At 40.1% G+C, this 25,212-nt stretch overlaps 1 protein-coding gene across 15 annotated transcripts in view; it reads right to left on the reverse strand.

The window, feature by feature from the left end:
- SUSD1 (sushi domain containing 1) overlaps window positions 1–25,212 on the reverse strand; it is a 299,394-nt gene that overhangs the window by 200,452 nt on the left and 73,730 nt on the right. For 14 of the 15 annotated variants that reach the window (XR_013551693.2, XR_013551696.2, XR_013551695.2 and 11 more), the window contains 2 exons: window positions 18,351–18,460; window positions 13,588–13,780 (listed from right to left, as the gene is read on the reverse strand). The exons of the other annotated variant lie outside the window; for it this stretch is intronic. Coding sequence is in view for 11 of the 14 variants with exons in the window: in XM_078436588.2 (XP_078292714.2) it covers window positions 13,588–13,780; window positions 18,351–18,460 (303 nt within the window). In the remaining 3 variants the exon portion in view is untranslated. The remainder of the gene's footprint in view (window positions 1–13,587; window positions 13,781–18,350; window positions 18,461–25,212) is intronic. 15 annotated transcript variants of the gene reach the window in all.

Consider the following 25,212-nt stretch of genomic DNA (forward strand, 5'->3'; position numbering starts at 1 on the left):
TCTAGAAAAAGAGTTATACCCTATATCTGTATAATAAAAATATAAGGGCATATATAATAAATGTCATAAAGTAAATTTAAATAATAGTTAACATCTCACAGATGCTTGTTGTGAGTCAGGTATTGTGCTGGTTCCCCATAACCCACTTATTTTCACAACAAACCCATGATATAGGTATTGCTACTCCCATTTTTACAGTTAAAGCAATTTAGGCACATAAAGGTTTAAGTAATTTGCCCAAAGGCATACAAAGAGTAAGAGATCTGAGATTTGAGTTGGATAGTCTGACTCCAGAGTGTGCCAAACTATTACACATACTTCCCTGGAGCAGAGTATAGGAATTCAGAAAGAAAATTTATTTTCAGTTGGAGAGACTGTAGAAGAAGGGGGGATGGGAATATTAGGAACTAAATAAAAAAGGGGCGGGGGTTCCACGTAGAAGAGCGAGCATGAGCAAAGATATGGGGGTGGAAAAGTTAGCACTTGAGAATTTATTCTAGATTAGTGCTGCAATTTGTTCAATGATAATGGTGGCCAGTTAAATCCAAATCTCTCAATACCTTTCCGAAAATATTCTTCAGATCAACAAGAACAATCAACATAAAACCAGTGCTGTCATACTAACCAGAAGACAGAGAATATAAGAAACTTTAAGTTGCCTTTTAATAGAATAAATGCCAAATTCCAGCAAAGCTATCTCTCAACCTCCCACAAGTCACTGTAGAAAGTAGGGGGCTCTGAAAGAGCAGGGAAAAGAGAAGAGGGAAATGAGGGGCCTGAACGTGAGCTAGATTCACTCCCAGAAGGAGAAATTCCATTTTCAGTGTGAAAATACTGAAAGGAAAATCTTGTGTACCACAGGACTGTCTACAAGCAAAGGGTGAAAGTCTAGGACACTTCAGGTATTGGCATGAAAAAGGCATCGCTTCTGGGAAAGAAGATGATTCAGTGGAAAGAACTGGTGTCCTGGGGAGACGAAGCAGTGATGAGAAAGAGCAAGGGGGGAATGTAAGATCCTACAAGACAAAAGGGAACCCCAAAATAAAACAATATATAACTCATCCCCACACTCACCAAAAAAACAACAAAAATATCCTTTAAAGAAACTGCACTTCATTGAGTAACAGAAGAGGGCACTCTTAACCTAGAAATATTATTAACCATTCTAAACTACCAATGTTATATAATTAATATACAAAAGCAGTGTTCATTTAGAAAAGAAAAGAAAGAATGTGATAATCAAAATATTTCAGCTTATGAAAAACTACAATTTTTAAATAACCCCCAAACTAGAATTAAAAAAAAAAACCCTGTGACACAATTAATTGAAATAAATATCCTCAAATAAGCACTATGGGTCAGAAATTCAAAAACTAAGAACAGAAATAGACACAAAGCAGGCAGAAAATGAGACAAAAGTGACTGAATTCAGGAAACAAGCAAAAGGAAAAGACAAATCTGTATCAGAAATAAAGCTAAAATGTCGTCAGACCCAAAGAAGGATTAGAATAAAAAATTAATAAGGGGCATTGAAGAAATACAGGAAACCAAACAAAAAGAAAAAACAATGATATTAAAAAGAAGTAGCAAGGAGCAAAATTCAAGTGGTTGAAACAGAATATAAGCAGAGATCCAACATATGTATAATTGAAGTCTCTAAAAGAAAAAGAATGTTAAAGCAGAATATTTAAAACTATAATCCAGGATAAGTTTACAAAAATCAAAAGATCTGAATATAAATACTGAAAGGTCCCACTCTATACCTGAGAAAGCTCATCCAGAACAATCAAATCTAAGACTTAGCCAAATAAAATTATTACACCTTAAAGATAAAGAGGGGCACCTGCGTGGCTCAGTTGGTTGAGCGTCCAACTTCAGCTCAGGTCATGATCTCACAGGCCGTGAGTTCAAGCTCTGTGTCAGGCTCTGTGCTGACAGCTCAGAGCCTGGAGCCTGTTTCAGATTCTGTGTTTCCCTCTCTCTGCCCTTTCCCTGCTCATGCTCTGTCTCTCTCTGTCTCTCAAAAATGAATAAATGTTAAAAATAAAAAAAATAAAAAGATAAAGAAAAACTCCTCAGCATCTTCACTCAAGGAAATAAATAAGATCCAAAGGCAACAGAATTAAGTGGCATCAGACTTCTCAAAAGCTACATAAAAAGCAAGGCAACCAAAGAACCGAATTTTACGAAAACTCAAATCAAGAAATGTGAACCAAGAATTTTATATCCAGCCAAAACTATCAAGTATCAAGGCCATAGAGAGTTTTAAAATGTATATACATATAGGGGTGCCTGGATGGCTCAGTCGGTTAAGTGTCTGACTTCGGCTCAGGTCACGATCTCGTGGTTTGTAGGTTCAAGCCGTGCGTCGGGCTCTGCACTGACAGTGCACACTCACACGCTCTCTCAAAATAAATAAATAAAAATAATAAAAATAAAGTTTATATACATATAATATTCCATATACACAAGATCTAACTATATGCTGGGTACCAGAGGGACACCTAAAACCAAGTGATTCAGAAAGACTAAATATAACATGATGGACAATAGTGTAGCAGACAAATGGAAACCGTTAGAAAGTCGGGGTTGCAATCCTCACATAAGTAGAGTTCAAGTAAAAAAAAAGCGTTAAATATGACAGAGAACACTTTTTAATGCAAAAACCCACAATTCACAATGAAGATAAAATGCAACCACCTTTATAAAGCAAAAGAAAGCATAAGAAGGAATATAATAAATATGAAAGCAGAAATTAATGATGCAGTTGAGCATGGGTCAACAACTTCAGAGCTTTACACCCAGCGCTGAGCCTGGGGCTTGAACTCACAACCCTGAGATCAAGACCTGAGCTGAGATCAAGAGTCAGACGCGTCAGACGCTTGACCGACTGAGCCACCCACGTACCCCTAGCAACTTGTTTCTATAGAGGGTCAGATTGTAACTATCTTTGTAAAAAGTTTCTGGTCCAGTTCTGTCACAACTACTCAACTCTGTCTTTGTAGCACAAAAGCAGCCATAGACATTATGTAAATAAAAGGCTCGGCCTTTTGTGTACAATAAAATTTTATTATAGAAACAGGCAACAGGCGAGATGTGGCCCACAGGCTATAAAGAAAACAGATCTAATTAATAAAACAAAACCTTGGCTTTTTTAAAATAAGAGACCAACTACTAGCTAACTTAATCTACAAAAAAAGGAAGAAAATACAAATAGAGGGAGAAATACTCATTGAAACAGAAGAAAATTCAAACGGTTAAATGAAACTACTTTTCAGACCACTCTGCAAATAAATTTAAAAACAGAGAAAATGGGCACTTCCTAGGAAAATACAGTTTTCTAAAACTGACCCCATTAGACGTAAAAAGTTTAAACAGACCATTTTCCATAAGCAAAAAACTGAGGCAGTTATCAAGGAACTACCCCCATGGAAAAGCCCCATGCCTGGACTGTTTCGAGGGGAAATTCTACCTAACCATCCGAGACCAGATAGTCCAAATGCTATGCGAATTGTAACAAAGAAGGAAAACCTTCAAATAATGAAGGGCATAATGATGAAGGAAATCTTTCAAATTCTTTTTATGAAGCAAAGAAAATACTAATGCCTAAACCTGATAAAGATGGTACAAGATAGAGAGAAAACTATAAACCAGTATCACTCATGAATACTGGCACAAAAATGCTGAAGAAAATATTAGTGGAAACAATTCAACACCACAGAAGAAACAAATACACCATAACCAAGTAGGATTTATTTCAGGAAGAGAGAATTGGGGTGGGGAGGGGTGTAGGGGGGCTATGAGAGAGAGAGAGAGAGAGAGAGAGAGAGAGAAATTTGAAATCATACCAAAATTTAAAAGTTAAAGGAAATGAAATAAAAAAGAATATACTGTAGTTAGCTTTCCTTTGCATTGTATTAATGGACATTTTAGACTAAGGAGTAAGTGATCTTTTCTCTGATTTCAGCCTAGGAGACAGCATTCTTGAAGTCTGTGTATACATGATTAGAATATGGAAGTCCTGGGGCGCCTGGGTGGCTCAGTCGGTTGGGCGGCCGACTTCGGCTCAGGTCATGATCTCGCGGTCCATGAGTTCGAGCCCCGCGTCAGGCTCTGTGCTGACGGCTCTGTGCTGACGGCTCGGAGCCTGGAGCCTGTTTCGGATTCTGTGTCTCCCTCTCTCTGACCCTTCCCCGTTCATGCTCTGTCTCTCTCTGTCTCAAAAATAAATAAATGTTAAAAAAAATTAAAAAAAAAAAAAAAAAAGAATATGGAAGTCCTGAAAAGAGTAAGATGAACCCACTGCCTCCAAAGCCATTGAGGACCCATTTAGTGAAGCACTCCAATGTTAAATAACCTATTCATCTTTATTTACCCCATGGGTATGATACCACCAAGCTGGATCTACAATGTCATTATATTATTTTACAATGAAACAACCATTGGGGCACCTGGGTGGCTCAGTCAGTTAAGTGTCCGACTTCAGCTCAGGTCATGATCTCACAGTTTGGGAGTTTGAGCCCTACATCAGGCTATGTGTTGACGGTGCAGACCCTGTTTGGGATTTTCCTTCTCTCTCTCTCTCTCTCTCTCTCTCTCTCCCTACCCATTTGAGCACTCTATCTCAAAAAAAAAAAAAAAAAAAAAAAAAAAAAAAAAAAAAAAAGAAGAAGAAGAAAGGAAAGGAAAGGAAAGGAAAGGAAAGGACAGGACAGGACAGGACAGAACACCATTTACTTTCCCCATTTTTGGCATATTGCAAATGATTGGGTATTCTGTTCAAAATACACGCCATTTTTTGGCTTGACCAGCTGCCGAGTATGAGCTTCTCAGGCTGATGGTTTACAAAAGAGGCAGAAAGACTTCAGACATAACTCTCCTACCAGAGAATACTGTTATAATATTTATCATTTTGAAGGAAACTGTCAGAAACAATGTTAAATTTTTTTACCTTTTGTTTGGACTTCAATTCTGTAAATAGGAATCAGTTATGGGGGAAGTTTTATAAGGTCAACACAGATCTCAAATTATGTGTGCTGTTAGAAAACTTAAATCATAAACCACCTTAACAGGGGCTCCTGGGTGACTCAGTCAGTTGAGCATCCGACTCTTGATTTCAGCTCAGGTCATGATCCCAGGGTCATGGGATCGAGACCCGCATCAGGCTCCATCATGCTGAGCATGGAGCCTGCTCGAGATTCTCTCTCTCTCCCTCTGCCCCTCACCCCTCTCCACCAATCATGCTTTCTCTCTCTAAAATAAATAAATAAGATTTTAAAGATAAAATAAGCCACCTTAACAGTCATGGTTTTCTACCAGGCAATAGAGGGAAGACTATACTATTTCCCTCTTTTTGTTTTTTAGAAAATGTACCAACAGTATTTTAGAAGTAACTGAGTGCATGTACTCCTCTGCTAAAGAGAACAACAACAACAATAACAACAACAAAAAGAAATATGTTATTCAGGGACACCTGGGTGGCTCAGTCGGTTAAGCGTCCGGGTTCGGCCCAAGTCATGATCTCGCAGTTTGTGAGTTCAAGCCCCGTGTCAGGCTCATGCTGCCAGCTCAGAGCTTGGAGCCTGCTTCAGATTCTGTGTCTCCCTCCCTCCCTCCCTCTCTCTCTCTCTCTGCCCCTCCCCCACTTATACTGTCTTTCTCTCCTTCAAAAATAAACATTAAAAAAAAATCTCTTATTCATAAACATTATAGTTTTTAAAACACTAATTAGGAGCAGTCTAAATGGACAGTTGGCTTTGCAAGGGAAATAGTGTCAGAAAGAATGGCTAAGCATCAACTATTTTGAAAACAAAATTACTATTTTTATAACTGTTCTATAGACAGTGGTATCATCTTATCATCCTTTAGTTGTCCTTGATGTACATTCTGCATTTTATCTTAGAAGGAACAAGAAGATATAAATCTGTTCAAAGTGGGGAGTTTTACAGTCACTTTGTTGAAATTTTTCTTAAGGCAAATTTGGTATCTGGTTACACCTACCCTGAAATTTGCAGGCTAAAAGTATGTGATCATATTATGTGGGGAGAAATTTGGGGAGTTCAATCACTTATTCAACTGTGCAGGGCAAATTCAAACAATTCCCTTGGTTCAGCTCCACAGGCTCAATCTTCTACCAGAGGTGGGCAGCCTTCTGTTCAGGCACAGACCCCTGTGATTCAACCCAGAACCACTGCCTCCTCAGTACTGATGAGAGAGAACAGTCTGAAGCTCAGTGACACCTACCATGTATCAGATCTGCGTTGAGAAAAATATTTAGGACACATGGACTCCAGTCATTCTTCCTCATAATCTAAAATAATCTAATCCTCCCCTGAATCAAGCCAGATCATCAGAGCACAGGCACTTTTAAGGCATCTTTCCTTGTCCACTCCACACTGAACTGTGCTTTCCTTTAATATGAGCCATGCTGATGAGCAATAAAAGAAACAGCCTCATAAAATCCTCTTAAAATGCTGCTTTACATTTCACTACTTATGAAACCCCTAGAATTGGAATTCCCATCTGATCACATTGTTGAAAAAACTTATACCTCTCCCGAGAAACACAGCCTTGTTGTTACCTGAAGGACAATGTAATGGCTCCCTTTCTGATTGGATGGGTCAAAAACTAAACCTAAATTTATGAGCCACGGATGAACAAATAGGTTGTAAGGATATGGATTAGACCAACCTTATTCCTACATACTTTGTTATGCCCCTGACTTTGTTTTCATTCTTCTTTAGCTTACATATCTAACTCATTTTATTTTCTATATCCAGGCAGGTCACTTAAAGTTTTTCCTAGAAAACCAAGATGGGATATAAGTAATACTCTTTTGTTTAAAAAATTCTATGTTTAAAAAAAAATTTTTAATGTTTATTTTTGAGAACGAGAGACAGACAGAATGCAAGCAGGGGAGGGGCAGAGAAAGAGGGAGACACAGAATCTGAAGCAGGTTCCAGGCTCTGAGCTGTTAGCACAGAGCCTGACATGGGACTTGAACTCACGAACCGTGAGACTATGACCTGAGCCAAAGTCAGATGCTTACTGACTAAGCCACCTAGGCGCCCCATAAAAAATTCTATGTTTAATATTAATGTAATAAATCACAAAGGAAAAGATCAATAGTACTGACTGCATAAAATCTAAAACTTTTATATGTCAAAAACACCATAAACAAAATTAAAAGAAACTATAAAACAAGAAAAATGTTTGACACAAATAATAATGAAATTCTTACTATACGAATTAGTTGTTTGTATCAATAAGAATACAAAATTGGATAAATTAAATAATAATGGTAAATAAATTGTTCAAGAAATTTGGATGTTGAAGGGCACCCGATGGATCAGTCAGTTGAGCATCCAACTCTTTTTTTTTTTTTTAATTTTTTTTTTTTCAACGTTTTTTATTTATTTTTGGGACAGAGAGAGACAGAGCATGAACGGGGGAGGGGCAGAGAGAGAGGGAGACACAGAATCGGAAACAGGCTCCAGGCTCCGAGCCATCAGCCCAGAGCCTGATGCGGGGCTCGAACTCACGGACCGCAAGATCGTGACCTGGCTGAAGTCGGACGCTTAACCGACTGCGCCACCCAGGTGCCCCGAGCATCCAACTCTTGATTTCAGCTCAGGTCATGATCTCAGAGTCATGGAACTGAGCCTTTCTCTTTCTCCCTCTGCCCCTCTCCCTCACTCACAATCTGTCTCTCTCTCTCTCCAAAATTATTTTTATTTTTTTTAAATGTTCATTTATTTTTGAGAGAGTGAGAGAGAGAGAGAAAGAGCACACAAGTGGAGGAGGGGCAGAGAGAGAAAAGGAGACACAGAATCTGAAGCAGGCTCCAGGCTCCCAGCTGTCAGCACGGAGCCTGACGTGGGGCTCAAACCCAGGAACCACAAGATGATGACCTGAGCTGAAGTCAGATGAGCCACTTAAGAGCCCCTCTCTTTCTCCAAAATTAAGAAAGAAACAAACAAACAAACAAAGAGAGAAAGAAAGAAAGAAAGAAAGAAAGAAAGAAAAGAAAGAAATTTAAATGTTGAAATAAATGAATTTGAAGGAACCTAAAATTGCTTTCCTAACATAGACTCCTAGAACTAGAATAGAACTTTCCTGTTCAACCCTCTAACATTGCAGACATCAATAACTTTGCTCAAGTGTGTTAAAGGTTGCTATTTACCTGTCTTCCATTTCCACAAAAGGAAAGACAATTGTGGTTTGTCTCCACTCCCTACTCACTAATCCTCAAGGATGGAACAATAAATATGTAATCTCACTGGTAAGACACTACCATTCTTTGGGTCACATTTCCTAGTGGGTGGAGTTCATATATCACAGGTCACAGCCCAAACAAGACGCAGATTCTTGGTTTCTGGGACCTGCCTGTTCTCAGGTGCAAGGGGCACATATATCTCCAGTCTCCAAGAGGCAACTAACCAGACTTCACCCATTGCCCTTAGCTCGGGCTAAGCCAGGGGAGGGTCCTTTGCAGATCCAACTGCCCATACTTCTGGAGGAAACAGGAGTAGGAAGCTCCATTTGGCCGCATACCTAAGCTTCATTCTCTAATATAACTTTTATTGGAAACTCTGTGTTGGAGGTAGTTATCTGGGAATTGGCCCAGGCAATAAAGTTGATATTTCTTATTTGTCATTCTATGGAAAGAAGGGGTAAGATTCAGTCTCTCCCAAATGCAAAATGTAGATACACTGACTGGACCCTGAGTTTATATAAAGACAAGAGCTATCACGGGGGAGCAAAGTACCATGGGGGAAAATGGAGACTCTCAAGTCTCTGTCGCTGAAACTGCAGGAATAGAGGAGGTAGATACTCCATTATCAGGAAAACTTCACAAACCAGGAAAAACTTCAACACGAGTTCTTAGGCATGAGCACACTGAGTTATCTTTGGCTACTTTTTTTTTTCCTTTCTATCACTTTATCACATCTTTACATTCAAGAAAGGGCCTTTAAATTACCCAGGAGTAGCTAAGGTCTATACAGTCAGAGCAGTGCTACTCACAATGTGGACTAGGAGCACCACCGAGGCCTGGGAGCCTGCCAGAAACGAAAATCTGATGTCCCCACTCCAGATCTACTGAATCTGAACCTCTAGGGTACAGCCCAGGCACCTGTGTTTTAATAAGTTCTTTAGTTATTCTTATGTTATCACAGAGACTCAGACTGGGGATTCTACAGCAATGATTTTTCTTGCATTAAAGTAGATAAAATCCAGTGGGATCATTACAAACTCCAGTGCCAAGAAGGAATCATAAAAGATATAGGCCTAGACTCCTCTGTTTCTAGAAATGAGATTTGCCAAGTCTCAAAAAAAAAAAAAAGGAATGAAATCAGTTTACAAAACAGATTTTGTTCTTACACACAAGACAAGATTAGGAGAGAATGAAGTAAAGTGAAGGAAATCACATCAAGGTGAAGAAAATTTGAAATCCTGTTGGTCCAGCTAGAAAAAATATGATAAGGATGAGGAAATGCATCCAAATGTAACTGTTCTAAAGAGTCTAGAAAAGATTGGGATATTTACTAGGTTGGGGATGGTGGCTCAAGATCATCAAGGATAAGAAGAGAAGGACTCCTTTGGCAGACAGAAGAAAATGACACCTGCCCCAACAGGTGCCCAGATTGGGGTATCATTCTATCAAGAGGGGTCTTCTTAGCATTTTAAATAGGGAAGGCAGGGTCAGCATTAATGGGAAACTCCTCAATAACTAGAATTGTGATGCTATGTAGTTAGAGAAAATGTGGACATACTGGGGCACCTGGGTGGCTCAGTCAGTTAAGCATCTGACTCTTGATTTTGGCTCAGGTCATGATATCATGGTTTGTGAGAATGAGCCCCACGTCAAGCTCTGTGCTGGCAGCACAGACATTGTTTGGGATTCTCTCTCTCCCTCTCTCTCTGTCCCTTCCCAACTCATGTGTGCGCATGTGTTCTCTCTCTCAAAATAAATACTAAATAAACTTTAAAAAAATAGAAAATGTGGACATATTTAAGAAGAGAATGACTAGGGGCACCTGGGTGGCTCAGTTGGTTAAGTGTCCAACTTCAGCTCAGGTCATGAACTCACAGTTCATGAGTTCGAGTCCCACATTGGGCTCTGTACTGACAGCTCAGAGCCTGGAGCCTGCTTCAGATTCTGTGTCTCCCTCTCTCTCTGCCCCTCCCCAGCTTTCTCTTTCTCTCTCTCTCTCTCTCTCTCTCTCTCTCTCAAAAGTAAAAAAATATTCAAAAAAAATTTTTTGTAAAAGAAGAGAATGACTAGAAAAATCAGTGAATTTTTCATGCACTATTAAATTAGTTTCAAGTAGCATTCATTGTTCATGTAGCTGGAACAGCAGGTATAGCACAGGCTCTACGGACACCTGCCTGGGCAGTGCAAGGAATTAGAACTTGAGGAAGAAGGAACAGAAAAACAGGTGCACTAGGGAGGATCCAGGGAGAAGGACAGTTGATCAGACCCAGGCCTGGGTTATAGGTTGCACTGAACAGAAATATGTACCTCCTAATGACATTAAAGGTGAGCAGGATTTATTTGAGCACGGGATGATGCTGGCAGATCCAGAACTCTCTGGCATCATTCTCTCTCAATGGAGACTTCACTGGCCAAATCCAAAGTAGTATGTCAGTAGAACAAAAATCTAAATGTGAAAACAAAAGGGAAATATAGGGAAGGAAAGTACTAACAACTAGCAAAAGGAATTGGCCAGACCTGGAGATAGAGAAGTGGGAAAAAGCAGGTTAAAGGCCTACAGTGGGCATCATCAGAGGGAACTGATGCTGGAGGCTTACCCCCTGCAGAAAAGGAACTGGTGGCCGGAAGGGCTGCTGCAGTGCCCATTAAGGAAGTGCAGGCGGCTGAGTCTTTAAAAAGTCAGTTCTAAGGAAAGGTGGGGCCTGGGTGAACACCACTAACCTAGGGCACTTCCTGGACCTCATTAGACCAGTGAAAGCACAAGTTCCAGAAACTCAAAGCAGCTCAAGGATCAGCTGAGGATAATTCTCCAGGCGACAAATGCAAAAACTCCTAACCACGAAGCAGCACTCAGAGGCAAGGCATTCAGTAATACGAACCCCAGGAGCTCAGAACTAAAACGATTCTCAAGATCTTTCTGGGGAAAGAGAAATTGAGAGAAAAGGGCAGGAAACTGCAACGGTGAAGGAGGCATGCAAGACAGTGCAATTCATTTGAAGACTTTCCTACTATTCCTCCCACTATACTGTGGGGTACTCTTCCCACAAAGCAGGGAGGATCCTTCACTAGAGATAAAGATCTTCAGCAATGGATAGAAACAGGGCCTGAAGGAGACATGAAAATGAAAAGGTGCTAAATACTTGAGGTGGGCACCAAGAAAGACCTGGAGCCACCGTGGCAAAGTTCTAAAATTTTCCACAGAAGAGGATTTCCCTCCCCACAAAAACATATGGCAAGACTACTGTCAGAATCCAAGTAACTTTATGAGAAGAGACCATTTCCCAAACTAAGTTCAAATTCACAAGTGGTGGACTCCAAATTGCTTGGGAACCTATAGAGGCTGAAAGATCACGTGCTAGATTATACTTACCAACGGTAATTTGGGATCCACCTTGTAAGGAGAAGGTAACAATGGACTTACTTTCTGAATTTGACACCATGGGACCCTGATTATATTAAGGCTACAGTTTAGACCTCACCTCTTACCACTTTCTCCAGCTCACCCTGCTCCAGCCATATTAGCTTCCTTGATGTTCCTAGAACATGTCAAGGACATGCCTCTCTCAAGACTTTGTCACTTGGCGTCCTCCTTATGCATGGCTTACTCCCTCACTTCCTCCAGATCTGTGCTTAAATGTCACTTTATAATAGAGGCCTTCCCTGACCATTCATTGTCACTCCCTTTGCCATGCTTTATTCATTTTAACACTAAGCCCCACTTAACATCTGATTTATTTCCTTACTTGTTTATCTCTCACTATCCTGACCTCCTGACTCCCACTCCATGACAGCTGGGACTGTTTTATCACTGCTATGATGTCAGCTATTAGAACCTGCCTGACACATAGTAGGTAAGAAATAAACATGCATTAAATAAATGCATTTATGCATCATTGGAAGTTTTTGTTCACGGTCCAAGCTTGGCAAAAAGTAAGGTGGGTCTGGACTGATTATGCACTGGGTTCATAGAGCATAATTTTGCTTTTTTCTTTTGAATAACTAGGGGACCCTGGGTGGCTCAGTTGGTTAAGCGTCCGACTTCAGCTCAGGTCACGATCTCACGGTCTGTGAGTTCGAGCCCCGCGTCGGGCTCTGGGCTGATGGCTCAGAGCCTGGAGCCTGTTTCCGATTCTGTGTCTCCCTCTCTCTCTGCCCCTCCCCTGTTAATGCTCTGTCTCTGTCTCAAAAATAAATAAACGTTAAAAAAAAAAAAGAATAACTAAATAATTAGTGAGAAACAGTGGAATTTCTGGTTAAGAATGAGGGCCCTGGAGCCAGACTGCTGTGTTCAAATCACTAGGTTTGTGGTCTTGGACAAATTGTTTAACTTCTCTGCGCCTCATGATCTTTGTCTATGAAATGGGAATAATGGGGTGCCTGGATGGCTCAGTCAGTTAAGCATCCAACTCTTGAGCTTGGCTCAGGTCATGATCTCACGGTTAGTGGGATCGAGCCCTGCATCAGGCTCTGTGCTGTCACCACCGGAGCCTGCTTGGGATTCTCTCTCTCCCTCTCCCTCTGCCCCTTCCTCACTCTCTAGCTCGCTCTCTCTCTCTCTCAAAATAAATTAAAAAAAAAATTTTTTTAATGGAGGTACAGTTCACACAACATGAAATTAACCACTTTCAAGTGTACAATTTAGTGACATTTAGTAAGTTCACAATGTTAGACAACCATCACATAATTCTGCTTTTCTTCCCTCAGAACAATGGTTAGTCTGGGAGAGAAGTATCAGGAAGGTAGGAGCAGGATCTACCCTATTCAACTGCATTCCTTCAAAGGTGGCAGCCTCTCCACCCATCAATTTGTTAAACCCAATGGATTAAAGAACAAAACAATTCTGTGACCCTCCCCACTAGTGAGAGCTGTGCAGTTGACACAGCTGGCCTTTATCTGGCTTCCTCACAAGGCCACATGGCCCTTCCCTAAGAAGCCTGACCTTCATTAGGCCACTGCTCTCTATGTCGGGTTCGTACGCTCATACACAGTCTAGTCATAAGGCCTCTTTGTCCCGGCTCACATTCATGATCTCCTGGAATTTGGTTCTAGTTGTCCATATGGTCTACCCTTGGAGCTCAGCTATCTTCAAGTTTGGGTAAAAGACAGTAGACCTTACAGGTATTTTCAATCCATCACTGTCAGAGAGCCCTAAATAACACAGTCCATTCCTGATCTGTACCCTCTAGGAGCCAGAACCCCTGTGGGGAAGGGAGTAGGTGGTAAGATTCAGGCACTCTGAAGCCCAGAAAAAGTTGGTGGTCATTAGAAACAGAACCCAAGGCTCTTGCCTCCCAGATGAGCATTCCCAACATTGTGTAATTCACATATTTCTCTTGTCCCGAGCCACAAAACAGAAAGACACACACACCCACCTGCTGGTGCAGTTGTCATTGTTATTTGCACTGAGTGCTGCTCAGAAGATCCCAGTAGAGTGATATTCACTGTGTAATCCGCTGCTGGGTACAGGTCTAAACACACTACTGGAGCTTGTTCCCTCGTTGTGAAGTTAAATGATGTGGCATGATAAAAATTATTCAGATACCACCTCTGACCCAGAACTTTAAACTGTCATGAGATTAAAATAAATTGTTGCATTAAATTTCCTGTTGGCTTGCAGATATCTAGACTATAAGCAAAATGGAGATAAAGCAAGAAGTTCATTCTATTAGTCTTCACCCACTTAGAATCATTTTTAATACCATAGCGAGCTAAACCAGGATGGACTTTACAAAGCTACCTTACCTATCCTATTCAACGTCCCCCTCAACCAGCTATAGGGCAGAGCTTAAAATGCATAACTGCATCTCATATGAACAAAACATAGGCTACCCTAAGGTAATCCATTGATATCCTCCCAGGTAAAGAAGATTGCACCGGAGGGGCACCTGGGTGGCTCAGTCAATTGAGTGTCTGACTTCAGCTCAAGTCATTATCTGACAGTGGGTTTGTGGGTTCAAGCCCCTCATTGGACTCCATGCTCAGAACCTGCTTGGGATTCTCTCTCTCTCCCTCTGTCTCTGCCCCAATCCCGCTCATGATTTCTCTCTCAAAATGAATGAATAAACTTAAAAACATTTTTAAAAATACTTTAAAATTAAAAAAAAAAATACTTTACAAGACTGCACTGGAGCTATTGGGCAAAATTCTTTTATTTTCATTCATAAAGAATCCATCGACAAGCTTCACAAAATAGAATTTTTTAACTTTATGAGGACTCCTCCAAATTATGCATTCAAAGCAACTGTTCAATGGTCCTTCACTTGGTCCTTCCTATTAGAGCTCTGATAAAAGAGTGTTTGGTTCATGGATTCATCATGCACGCTGTTAACCCAATAATACCCTACCCACTGCCAACCCAAGATGCATGTATAATATAGAGATTTAAGAGGAAAAAAATATGTGAAGGTCCCAGAAGTAATATGATAAACCCTTGGTCAATCAGTGTGCTACAGCTGGTCATCTTTGTGTTTAGTATTTCCTTTGATGCTCATGTCACTGGCTATACCACCCCCCATCCCTCCTCATTCCTTGCCAATCTTCCATAGTCATCCAAGACCCTGACACCAGGCACTTTGGAAGATTCCTCTCTCCTCAATTCCTACCATTATCTTCAGTAACTTAAAGATCCTTATAAATAAGCCATCAAAACTTGGCCTCAGAGTTCCTTGAGCTCAATGTTATAAAGTTCCTTCACTCCACATTAGCTACTCATATCCATGGCCACATCCCAGACTGTGTCACGCTGAGTTGCTCCAAGATCTCACAAGCCCCTATCTTTCTGAACCACTTGCCCATTATTCCTCATCTCTCTCAAGAGAGAGATTTCTTCCCCCAAGATTTCCTCACTCAAGATCTTCTACCAATATTCTACCACCCCAGTCCTCGTCTTCCCCAACTCTCTCAGGTACCACTGTCTATCACTTCAATTATTCTCTTGTCCAGTACCCTCAATCCCCTTGCCCATTGGTTCTCAATTCTACTCATTCTAGAAAATGCAAAACACAGTGGGTCAATCCAGACACTTGACTTCACCAGTTCTACATTCAGGCTGCTGGAGAAGACCTCACAACTATGGAGGCTGCATTTCTACACAGTCTCATCCTAAACTCCACGTGGTTTAGTCTACAGACAAAAAATTACTTTCTGTTTACAAATTTGAATCGCACTGCATGCATGATTCTATACTGAAGTTATTTTATTTAAAAATATATTGTAGGGGCGCCTGGGTGGCTCAGTCGGTTGGGCGTCCGACTTCAGCTCAGGTCATGATCTCATGGTCTGTGAGTTCAAGCCCCACGTTGGGCTCTGTGCTGTCAGTTCAGAGCCTGGAGCTTGTTTTGGATTCTGTCTGTGTGTGTCTCTCTCTCTGCTCCTCCCCCACTCACACTCTATCAAAAAATGAATAAATGGTAAAAAAAAGTTTTTTTAACATATATTGTAAAGACTTTGTCATTAATTCGTTCTCTAAATAGATATACAGAGCATACAGCATTGGGTATACAATGGCAAATAAGATAAGGTCCTAACCTCAAGGAACTCACAGATGACTATCTAGGCAAACAAAATACCCAGGGAGGGGGCACCTGGGTGGCTCAGTCAGTTGAGCATCTTTTCTCTTGACTCTGGCTCAGGTCATGATCTCAGGGTTTGTGAGTTCGAGCCCCACATCAGGCTCTATCTGCACTGACAGTGAAGTCTGCTTGGGATTCTCTCTCTCTCTCTCTCTCTCTCTCTCTCAAATAAATAAACATTTAAAAAGAACTTTTTTAAACACTGAGGGAGAAATGCTATAATACATGAGGCTGTAGGAGCACTCAGGAGGAACACCTCATCCTCCTCTTTAGGGATGGGGAAAAGCTTCCCTATCTTAATTATGGACCAGAGGAGAAATTAGCATTAACCAAGTGAGTTAGGGGGTAGGAAAAACTATTCAGAGATCAGGAACAGCATTTGGGACAGGAAGTCAGCGAAGGTGTCCCACCAGGGTTGCTGACTGAGCTGAGCCTTGAGGATAAATAGGAAGCAGTCAGGTAGGATAAGGGAAGGAAGGACACTGCTAGTAGGAGGGTCACATACATGAAGACACAATGCAAAAGAACACAAGAAGCTAATCAGGGAGTACGGAGCTTAGAGCTTATAGAACGAATGAGGTCTGAAGAAACCGATTTAGGACTTACCAGCATGGAGACAGTGAAGGAAATAAAGAGATTGGATAAGATGGCTCAAAGTGGGGTACAGAATGACGAGAGAATGGGCAAGGAACAACCTTGAGGGTAATCAGATTTAAGGGACAGGCAGAGGAAAGGAATCCTGGGAGGGAGAGACTGAGAGGGTCTCCAGTAGCAAATGCTGTCCAGTGTGAGGCAGAACCTATTTCATGTCTGCATAGTGGTCTAACAGATGAATGTATGATTCTCTACTTAACCAAATCCCTACTGATGAACATTTAAAGTTGTTTCCAATTTCCCCTATTATAAATAAAGCTTCAGAGAACAGCGTAATCTTTCTGTATATGTCTGCATAATTAATTACAGTCCATTTCCAAAAATTTACTGATAGATGCTAACAAATAACTATTCTGGAAAAGTCATGACAGTTTCAGTGGCCAGCAGCTGTGGAGAACAGTATTCTATGCTCAAAGAAGAATCATGGTGTCTCATGGCTTAATTTGTTTTTCTTTTTTGGCTTACACTAACAGGTGTTCATTTGCATTTTTATGATACATATATATTCTATACTGTCTTTGCAAACTGCCTTTATTGGGTGGGGGGTTGGTTTGGCGTTTTTTTGTTGTTGTTGTTTTGAGAGAGAGTGCATGAGCAGGGTAGAGGGGCAGAGAGAGAGAGAGAGAGAGAGAGACAGAGAATCTCAAGCAGGCCCCTCGCTCAGTGTGGAGCCCAACTCAGGGCTCAATCCCACGACCCTGGGATCATGACCTGAAACAAAATCAGGAGTCGGAAGCTCAACCGATTGAGCCACCCAGGAGGCCCTACACTGATTTTTTGACATCATCTGTATCTTAAATTAATGTTAATTTTATTTAGGTACTTGAATATGTTTCTAGCCCCTGTATTCTTCCTAATATAAAAATATGAATATTTTGTTCACCAGTTTAAAATCCTTCAGTGACTCCACAGAGACATCAAAATAAGATCCAAACTCCAAATTACAGGGCTGTTCACGATCTAGCCACTGCTTAGGTTTTTGCCTCATCTCTTGCTATTCTCCCTTGCTTTCTTTGTTCCCTAAGAGAACCATGTTCCCTAAAACTCAATATGCTACTCTACTTGCCCACAGTGTCCTTCTTCACCTTTATCCCACATCATTGTGGGTTAAAAAAAAAATGTTTAAAAACGGGGCGGGGGGGTTGTTGCCTGGGTGGCTCAGTCGGTCAAGCATCTGACTTGGGCTCAGGTCATGATCTTGCAGTTCGTGAATTCGAGCCCCGCATTGGGCTCTGTGCTGACAGCTCTGAGCCTGGAGCCTGCTTCAGATTCTGTGTCTCCCTCCCTCTCTGCCCCTCCCCCGCTCATGCTTACTCACTCGCTCGTGCTCTCTCTCTCAAAAATAAATATTTAAAAAAAAAAAAAAAACCACTTTACCTTAGTGTGACTGATACATTATATTGTTTTGGTAAATGGCTAATGAATTAATTAACTTTAATTTAATACTTAGTCTACTGTGCCAAATGACTTGCTAGGCACTAAAAATGACATAAAATAAAAACTCTCAGTTCCTACCTGAGTTTATTTATAATTTGGAGATGTGTTGACTTTTAAAAAGTCAAGTTAAATGGGGACCAATAGCCATGCAATGAGTTTCTTAAAGATCTGCAAGTATGAATTTGATGATAAAATAAGCTGTAATTATAAAATGCATAAAATAATAAAACATACACATGTGAAATACCAGACAGGGAAACCGATAGCAAGTCACCAAATACAGTGTCTTCCTCCAATTTAACCCCTCACTTGGCATCCATCTCACATCTCATATCCATCTCTAGCGACAAAAATCAAACTGTCTAGACATTCATTCTATCAGTGTTTTTAAATACTTTGGATCCTCACTTGGAGAGCACCCAAATTTTTAAGTGACACAGTACTTTGACAGACAGCATGAGAGATCTTCTTACTTGGTACGTTTGTTCTGATCCAGCTTTCCTAGGGCCCCTGCTCAGTTTCAAACAAGCTTCGCTGAATATTGAAATATTGAAAGTTGCATCATCTTCTGAGAGATCATCTTCTAAAAGATAAGACATGTGGACAGGTTGTATATCTTAGCAAAACATATCTTGGCTAAGTAACATTTGAAACTGACACCTTATAAAAGCCAACAGGGTGTTTAACAGCAAGGGTATCACATTTGGCTTCAAGTCCTGGCTCCACAACTTCTTAATTGCATGACCTTAGCTAAGTCACTTAAGCCCTCCAAACCTCAGTGTCCTTCTTTGTGAAATCCAGTAATCTGACTTGCTTTTTCTTACATCACAGGCTATTGAGAGAATCAGATGAAATAATTCATATTTAAAAATCCATGTAAACTAATAGGGGGCCCCTCATTGGCTCAGTCAAGCGTCTCACTCTTGATTTCAGCTCAGGTTATGGTCTCACGGTCCATGAAAGATCAAACCTCATGTCGGGCTCTGTGCTGACAGGGAGGAGCCTACTTGGGATCCTCTCTCCCCTTCTCTATCTGCCCCTCTCCTGCTTGCTCTCTTTCTCTCTCAAAATAAATAAACAAACATTAAAAAAATTAATCAATGTAATCTAATAAAGCTGTGATACTTTTAGAAAGTTGGATATCACTTGGATAGTCCATATGTAAAATGTCATGGAGGGAAATGTGTCAAAAGCTAGAAAGTCTGAGAATAAGGAAAAGATCAATAAAAGTCAAAGAGCATGGATTAGAACTCTCAGAGTGGGGGCTTCCTACCTAGAAGATGATCAGAAAGTAGATGGCCAGGCAAGATGTTTGCTTCATAGCAGGCAGTATTTCAAGAGCTACTCAGAAAACTAAGGCAGTAACATAATCAGAGAGCAGACTTATTTCAACTGCTGGTTTAAAAAAAAAAAAAAAAAGTAATTTCATACCTCCTCCAGTCTAATTTATTCCTTCAATGTTCTAGTTTCTTCACGTGTCATTGAGAGTGAAGAGGTTTGTTACTAATGAGTAAAAAACTCACAGGGACACCTGAGTGGCTCAGTCGGTTGAGCATCTGACTCCTGATTTTGGCTCAGGTCATGATCCCAGAGTCATGGGATCAAGCCCCATGTCCGGCTCTGTGCTGAGTGTGGAGCCTGCTTAAGATTCCCTCTCTCCCCCTCTGCCCCTCTACCCCATTTATGTGTTCTCCCTCACTCTCTCAAAACAAAAAACAAAAACAAAAAAACACCTTACAGAATGTCTAGGAATACCATGGCTAATTTGCAAGGAAAAGAAAGTTTCCTAACAAGCCAGTACATTTTTGTCAAATGAGAAAAAATTTAAATGTCTATCAGAAAGAAGAGGCTTTTTATAACTACCTAGAAAACTACATTTCTCCCATGGGAGTCTCTGCTACCTAAGAAGTAATAATGACAACAAATTATTCAAAATCAAAATTGCCCACAGCATTTTAGACATCACTCACACATGCAACACAAGGCAATTAGCTGGGAGAAAATATTCTTAGCTATAATTGGAAAATGTAAAACTATGGTTATGAGAGACAATTCGAAGACCTATCTATCACTTGTTCTCCCCTTTATCTTCACAACTTTTTAGCTGTTATTTATTTTTTTCAAAAAGTTTATTTATTTTTAGAGAGCCAGAGTGCACAAGACGGGGAGGGGCAGACAGTGGGGTGGGGGGGAGAGAAGATTCGAAGCAGGCTCTGTGCCGGCAGCAGTATCTGATGCGGGGCTCAAACTCACAAACTGTGAGATCATGACCTGAGCTGAAGTTGGACGCTTAACCAACTGAGCCACCCAAACGCCCCTATTTATTTATTTATTTTTGAGGAAGAGAGGGAGCTTGAGCAGGGGAAGGTCAGAGAAAGAGGGAGAGAGAGAATCCCAAGCAGGCTCCTCGCTGTCAGTGCACAGCCCGACACAGGGCTCAAACTCACAACCCATGATGAGATGATGACCTGAGCTCAAATCGAGAGTTGGACACTTAACCCACTGAGCCACCCAGGCTCAGATTTAAAGATTTTATAAGATCCTTTTAAAGATTTAATAAGGACATCAGAAGCAAAAATTGCTACATGTGTGCATGATTTTGAGGCACACCAAATACATGTCTGTAAGGACTACCACACACAGTATATGTCTGTTCACAAACGGAACATAAAATAGAAGTACTGCCTGCATAGTTCCCAGCTCAGTAGGATTTCTCACTCACAGCCATCATAGTCTGAATTCAGGGGAAGATGGCAATGTGAACAAAGGCATCTGGCTCTCACTTCCCACCCCCAGTCCTGACAGAAGTGACTGAGAATAGTAAAAATGGGTCAAAATTTGCATCTGGGTTAGAAAGAAGGGTGGGTTGACATACACAAGGCATAAACATGAAGATGTTTCTGCTTGGCACCGTGCGGAAGAGACCAGATGAAAGGAAGATACCGAGAGCTACTATGTGCCTTTGCCATCAAGCAAAGGGGCATGGCCTCAAAGTGTTCAAGGAAGGAACTGGAGGAGAAACTGGTGCCCACAGAGGTAGGGGCTAGAAGTAAGGACAGCAACAGGACACATAAGTGATGGATGCTCCACTTGGAACAATTGAGCCTCGTAGTTCCTGATCCTATCTGAACATCAGAATGGCCCAGACACAGATCTGAGGTGTGAATACACATCTGTATTTTGTTTTAATTCACCAGGCAATGCTGACAGGCAGCCAGGGTAAAAAGTAATATATACTACTATTACAACTACTAGTAGTAGTAATAATAATAATAGTCCTTCCTTAGCATACTGGAGACCAGTGACATGGAACGACTTCTACACGGAGGCCCAGGGACCTGGAGGGCCCACCTGACAGAGAGCCTGTGTTGGCCGAAGGAGGGACTCAGTGCTCTCCTGCCTCCGTAGACCACAGCATCACAATGAAGTCGGACAACGGACACTGTCCGAGAGCACCAGTTTCACTAATCAAGACAGCAAAGTGCTCAGAAATAAAGCTCAAGCCAGTGGGCTTTCTCATAGCTAGTTGTTTCCTGAAGGATGCTGGATTATCCAATCAGCAGCAAATCCTTCAAGATGAGATGTGACAAAAGCACACACTAATATCATCCAATAAAAAGCAAAATGAGAGAGAATGCCATCCATTTTATTATGAGGGAAATATCAGACCTAGATAAAACTTTTACTACTTATTGTAATAAAGTAACAAGATTACTTATTGTAATCTAGAAAAAAATAAGTAATCTAGAAATAATCTAGAAAATAATCTAGAAGTAATCTAGAAAAATAAGTAATCTAGAAAAAAAAAAAAAGCCTGTGAAACAATTCTACAAAGAGGCAAAGAATAAATATTCTTTGAAAAACAATTGGATTGCTTGGGTGGCTCAGTCAGTTAAGCATCTGACTCTTGATTTTAGCTCACTGATGATCTTGTAGTTCATGAGATCAAGCCCTGCATCAGGCTCTGCTTAGGATTCTCTCTCGCTCTCTCTCTGCCCTTCTCCTCTTGCAGTTGCGCGCGCTCTCTCTCTCTCAAAAATAAATAAATATTTTAAAAATAAATAAATAAAAGTTTAAAAATATTGAGCAAAGTAATAGTATAATTAGGCAACATCTGTTTTGTACCTTCAGTAAAAAAATTTTAAAGATAGATTAAAATGGGATAAAGGATGAGTTAATAAGAGAATGCAATAGCAGAAAGGAAATTGGTTGAGAGGCAAAAAGAAAAAGAAAACATGGCTGGCTCAGTCTGTAGGGCATGTGACTCTCAATCTAGGGGGTTGTTGAGTTCAAGCCCCATGTTGGACCTAGACCTTACTTAAAAAAAAAAAAAGAAAAGGAACTAGATGAGACAAGAAACAAAAGGAAATGCAAGTCCAACAACAGAATTTAAAGTGCATTAGAAATAGTGAAGGCAAAAAAAAAAAAAAAGAAAAAGAAAAAGAAAAGAAAAAAGAAATAGTGAAGGCCAGGGCGCCTGGGTGGGTCAGTCGGCTGAGTGTCCAACTTTGGCTCAGGTCATGATCTCACGGTTGGTGAGTTCAAGCCCACATTAGGCTCTGAGCTGATGGCACGGGGCCTGCTTGAGATTCTCCCTCTCTCCCTGCCCCCTGCTTGCACTCTCTCTGTCTTTCTCAAAAATAAGTAATAAATTAAAAAAAAAAAAACTTTTAAAAAATAAACAAAGATACATGTTTAAAATGATTAAAAATAAGAAGCTGGCAGTAAAATGCTGTATTAAGCCAATAACATAAGGGAAGCAAGAGAGGAAGGAAAAAAAGGAAGTACAGAATGCTAAATTCTTTATTCAGGAAGAAATTAACATTATTTCAGAACACTGGTAATCAGAAAAATATACATTCAAATAGGATTTTGTTTGTTTTTTAATGTACAACATAGAATAAAAACAAAATCTATACTCTCTGAATCACTGAAAAAGAAATTTATGTAGCAAAAAGATAGAAAACAATGGACATAGCAAAGCAACATAAAAAAGAAAAAAAAATTAAGATGACAGAAGAAGAAAATCATATTACAAAGAACACTAAATGTAAATAAATTGCTTAACTTATCTACTTAAAAACAAAACTCTTCTCAAGGTGCCTGGGTGGCTCAGCTAGTTAAGTGTCTGACTTCCGCTCAGGTCATGATCTCATGATTCGTGGGTTTGAGCCCTGCATCGGGCCCTCTGCTGTCAGTGCAGAGCCTGCTTCAGACTTCTGTCTCCCTCTCTGCCCTTCCCCTGCTCATGCTCTATCTCTTTCTCTCAAAATAAATATATAAACATTAAAAAAAAGTTTGTAAAGATTCAATTAAAAAAAAACAAAAAGCTTTTCTCAAGAAGGCTCACAGTATATGCTGCTTCCTAGAGTACATCTACAGCAATGTTATTCAGACAGCTTTTAAGAACAAAAGTGTTTAGAATATGGGAATGGAGAAACAAGTGAAGGGGATTAAGAGTACACTAATCATGTGAGCGCCTGGGTGGCTCAGTCAGTTAAGTGTCCGACTTTGGCTCAGGTCATGATCTCGTGGCTCACAAGTTTGAGCCCCGCACAGGGCTCTGTACTGACAGCTCAGAGCCTGGAGCCTGCTTCAGGTTCTGTGTCTCCCTCTCTCTTTGCCCCTCCTCTGTTTGCACTCGGTCTCTCTCTCTCTCTCTCTCTCTCTCTCTCAAAAAAAATAAAAACATTAAAATTTTTTTTAAAAACAGTAATCATGATGAACACTGAGTCATGCATGGAACTTCTGAATCACTATATTGTACACCTGAAACTGATATAACACTGTACATTAACTACACGAAAATTAAAATTTTTCTTATTAAAAAGGAACAACAGTGAACAAAAACATATGCAAATAGATACACAAAGAAATCAAGAAAACCAATATTGTTAGCAAACTATATTCCAAGGCAAAAAATATTATACAGGTTAAAGTAAGCCATTTATTACTAATGAAAGTTAGATTCTGCAATTAAGACATAAATATCAGAACATCAAAATGTGTGAAAGAAAACAATTAGGATTTCTGAGAGAGACTAAGAAAAATGGCGATCCAAGTAACCAAAAACCAATAATACAACAAAAAATAGAAGATCTGAATAACTTTATTAATAAAGTTGACTGAAGACCAGATCTTACTCTACTCACAAGCAAACATTATCACAAAACTTTCCCAAATAATAAGCCCCAAGAAAATGTCAATAAGTCCCCCCCCCAAAATACCAAAATGTAATAAAACTAGAAATTAACAACAAAGTTAAATGTTAAAAAAAAAACAAAAAGAAAACCTGCCACTTGTATAATTCACTTATAATTAATCCTTCAGTCAATGGGGAAATCAAAATAGCAATTATGTAATGCTTTGAAAGTAAACATAAAGAGAACATATATTAACACACTCATAAACATTTCTTCAACCAAAGAGAAAATCAATCAAAGAGAAAATCAGAATCACAATTATATCATGCCTAGAAAGTAAGGATAAAGAGAATATGTATCAGTGTCTAAGGAATTCTACCAATGCTCAAGTTCAGAAGCATTAAAGACTTTTATGCTCAAACAGGAAAAAATGGAAATATGTTGAATTATACATTCAGTGGAAGAATTTCTTAATAGAACAATATATAACCAACTTAAGAGAATCAAGGAGAAAGAAATAATAAAACTAAGGGGAGAAATTAATGACATAGAAAAAGAAAAACACTTAAAAAACCAAGAGTTTATTCTTCAGGGAAAGGAACAGTAATAAAACAAACAACTCAAGCTAAGCTAATCAATTTTTGAGAGAAAACCCAAATTAGGAATCAAAATAACCTGGGGTTATATAACCTGTAACCCCAGAGGAATTGTCAGTAAATATTCCACATGACATTCCACTGATATACTTAAAATCTCACCCATACTCTTTTAGGAAAATACAAATAATGAAAATTGACTGAAGGGGGCGCTGGGGAGGCTCAGTCAGTTACATGTCCGACTCTTGATTTCAACTCAGGTCATGATTTCATGGTTCAGTTCATGAGTTCGAGCCCTGAGTCAGGCTCTGTGCTGACAATATGAAGAATACTTGGGATTCTCTATCTCCCTCTCTCTCTGCCCCTCCCTACTCGTTGGCACTCTCTGTCTCTCTCTCAAAAATAAATAGGGGCACCTGGGTGGCTCAGTCAGTTAAGCATCTCTTGATTTCAGCTAAGGTCATGATCTCATGGTTCATGGGTTCAAGCCCCACCTCAGGCTTTGCACTGACAGCATGCAGAGCCTGTTTGGAATTCTCTCTCTTCTCTCTCTCTGCCCCTCTCCCTGCTTTCACATGAGCTTCCTCCCTCTCTCT

The sequence above is a fragment of the Panthera onca genome, chromosome D4 (genome assembly GCF_046562875.1).
Source record: "Panthera onca isolate mPanOnc1 chromosome D4, mPanOnc1 haplotype 2, whole genome shotgun sequence".
NCBI lineage: Eukaryota > Metazoa > Chordata > Mammalia > Carnivora > Felidae > Panthera > Panthera onca.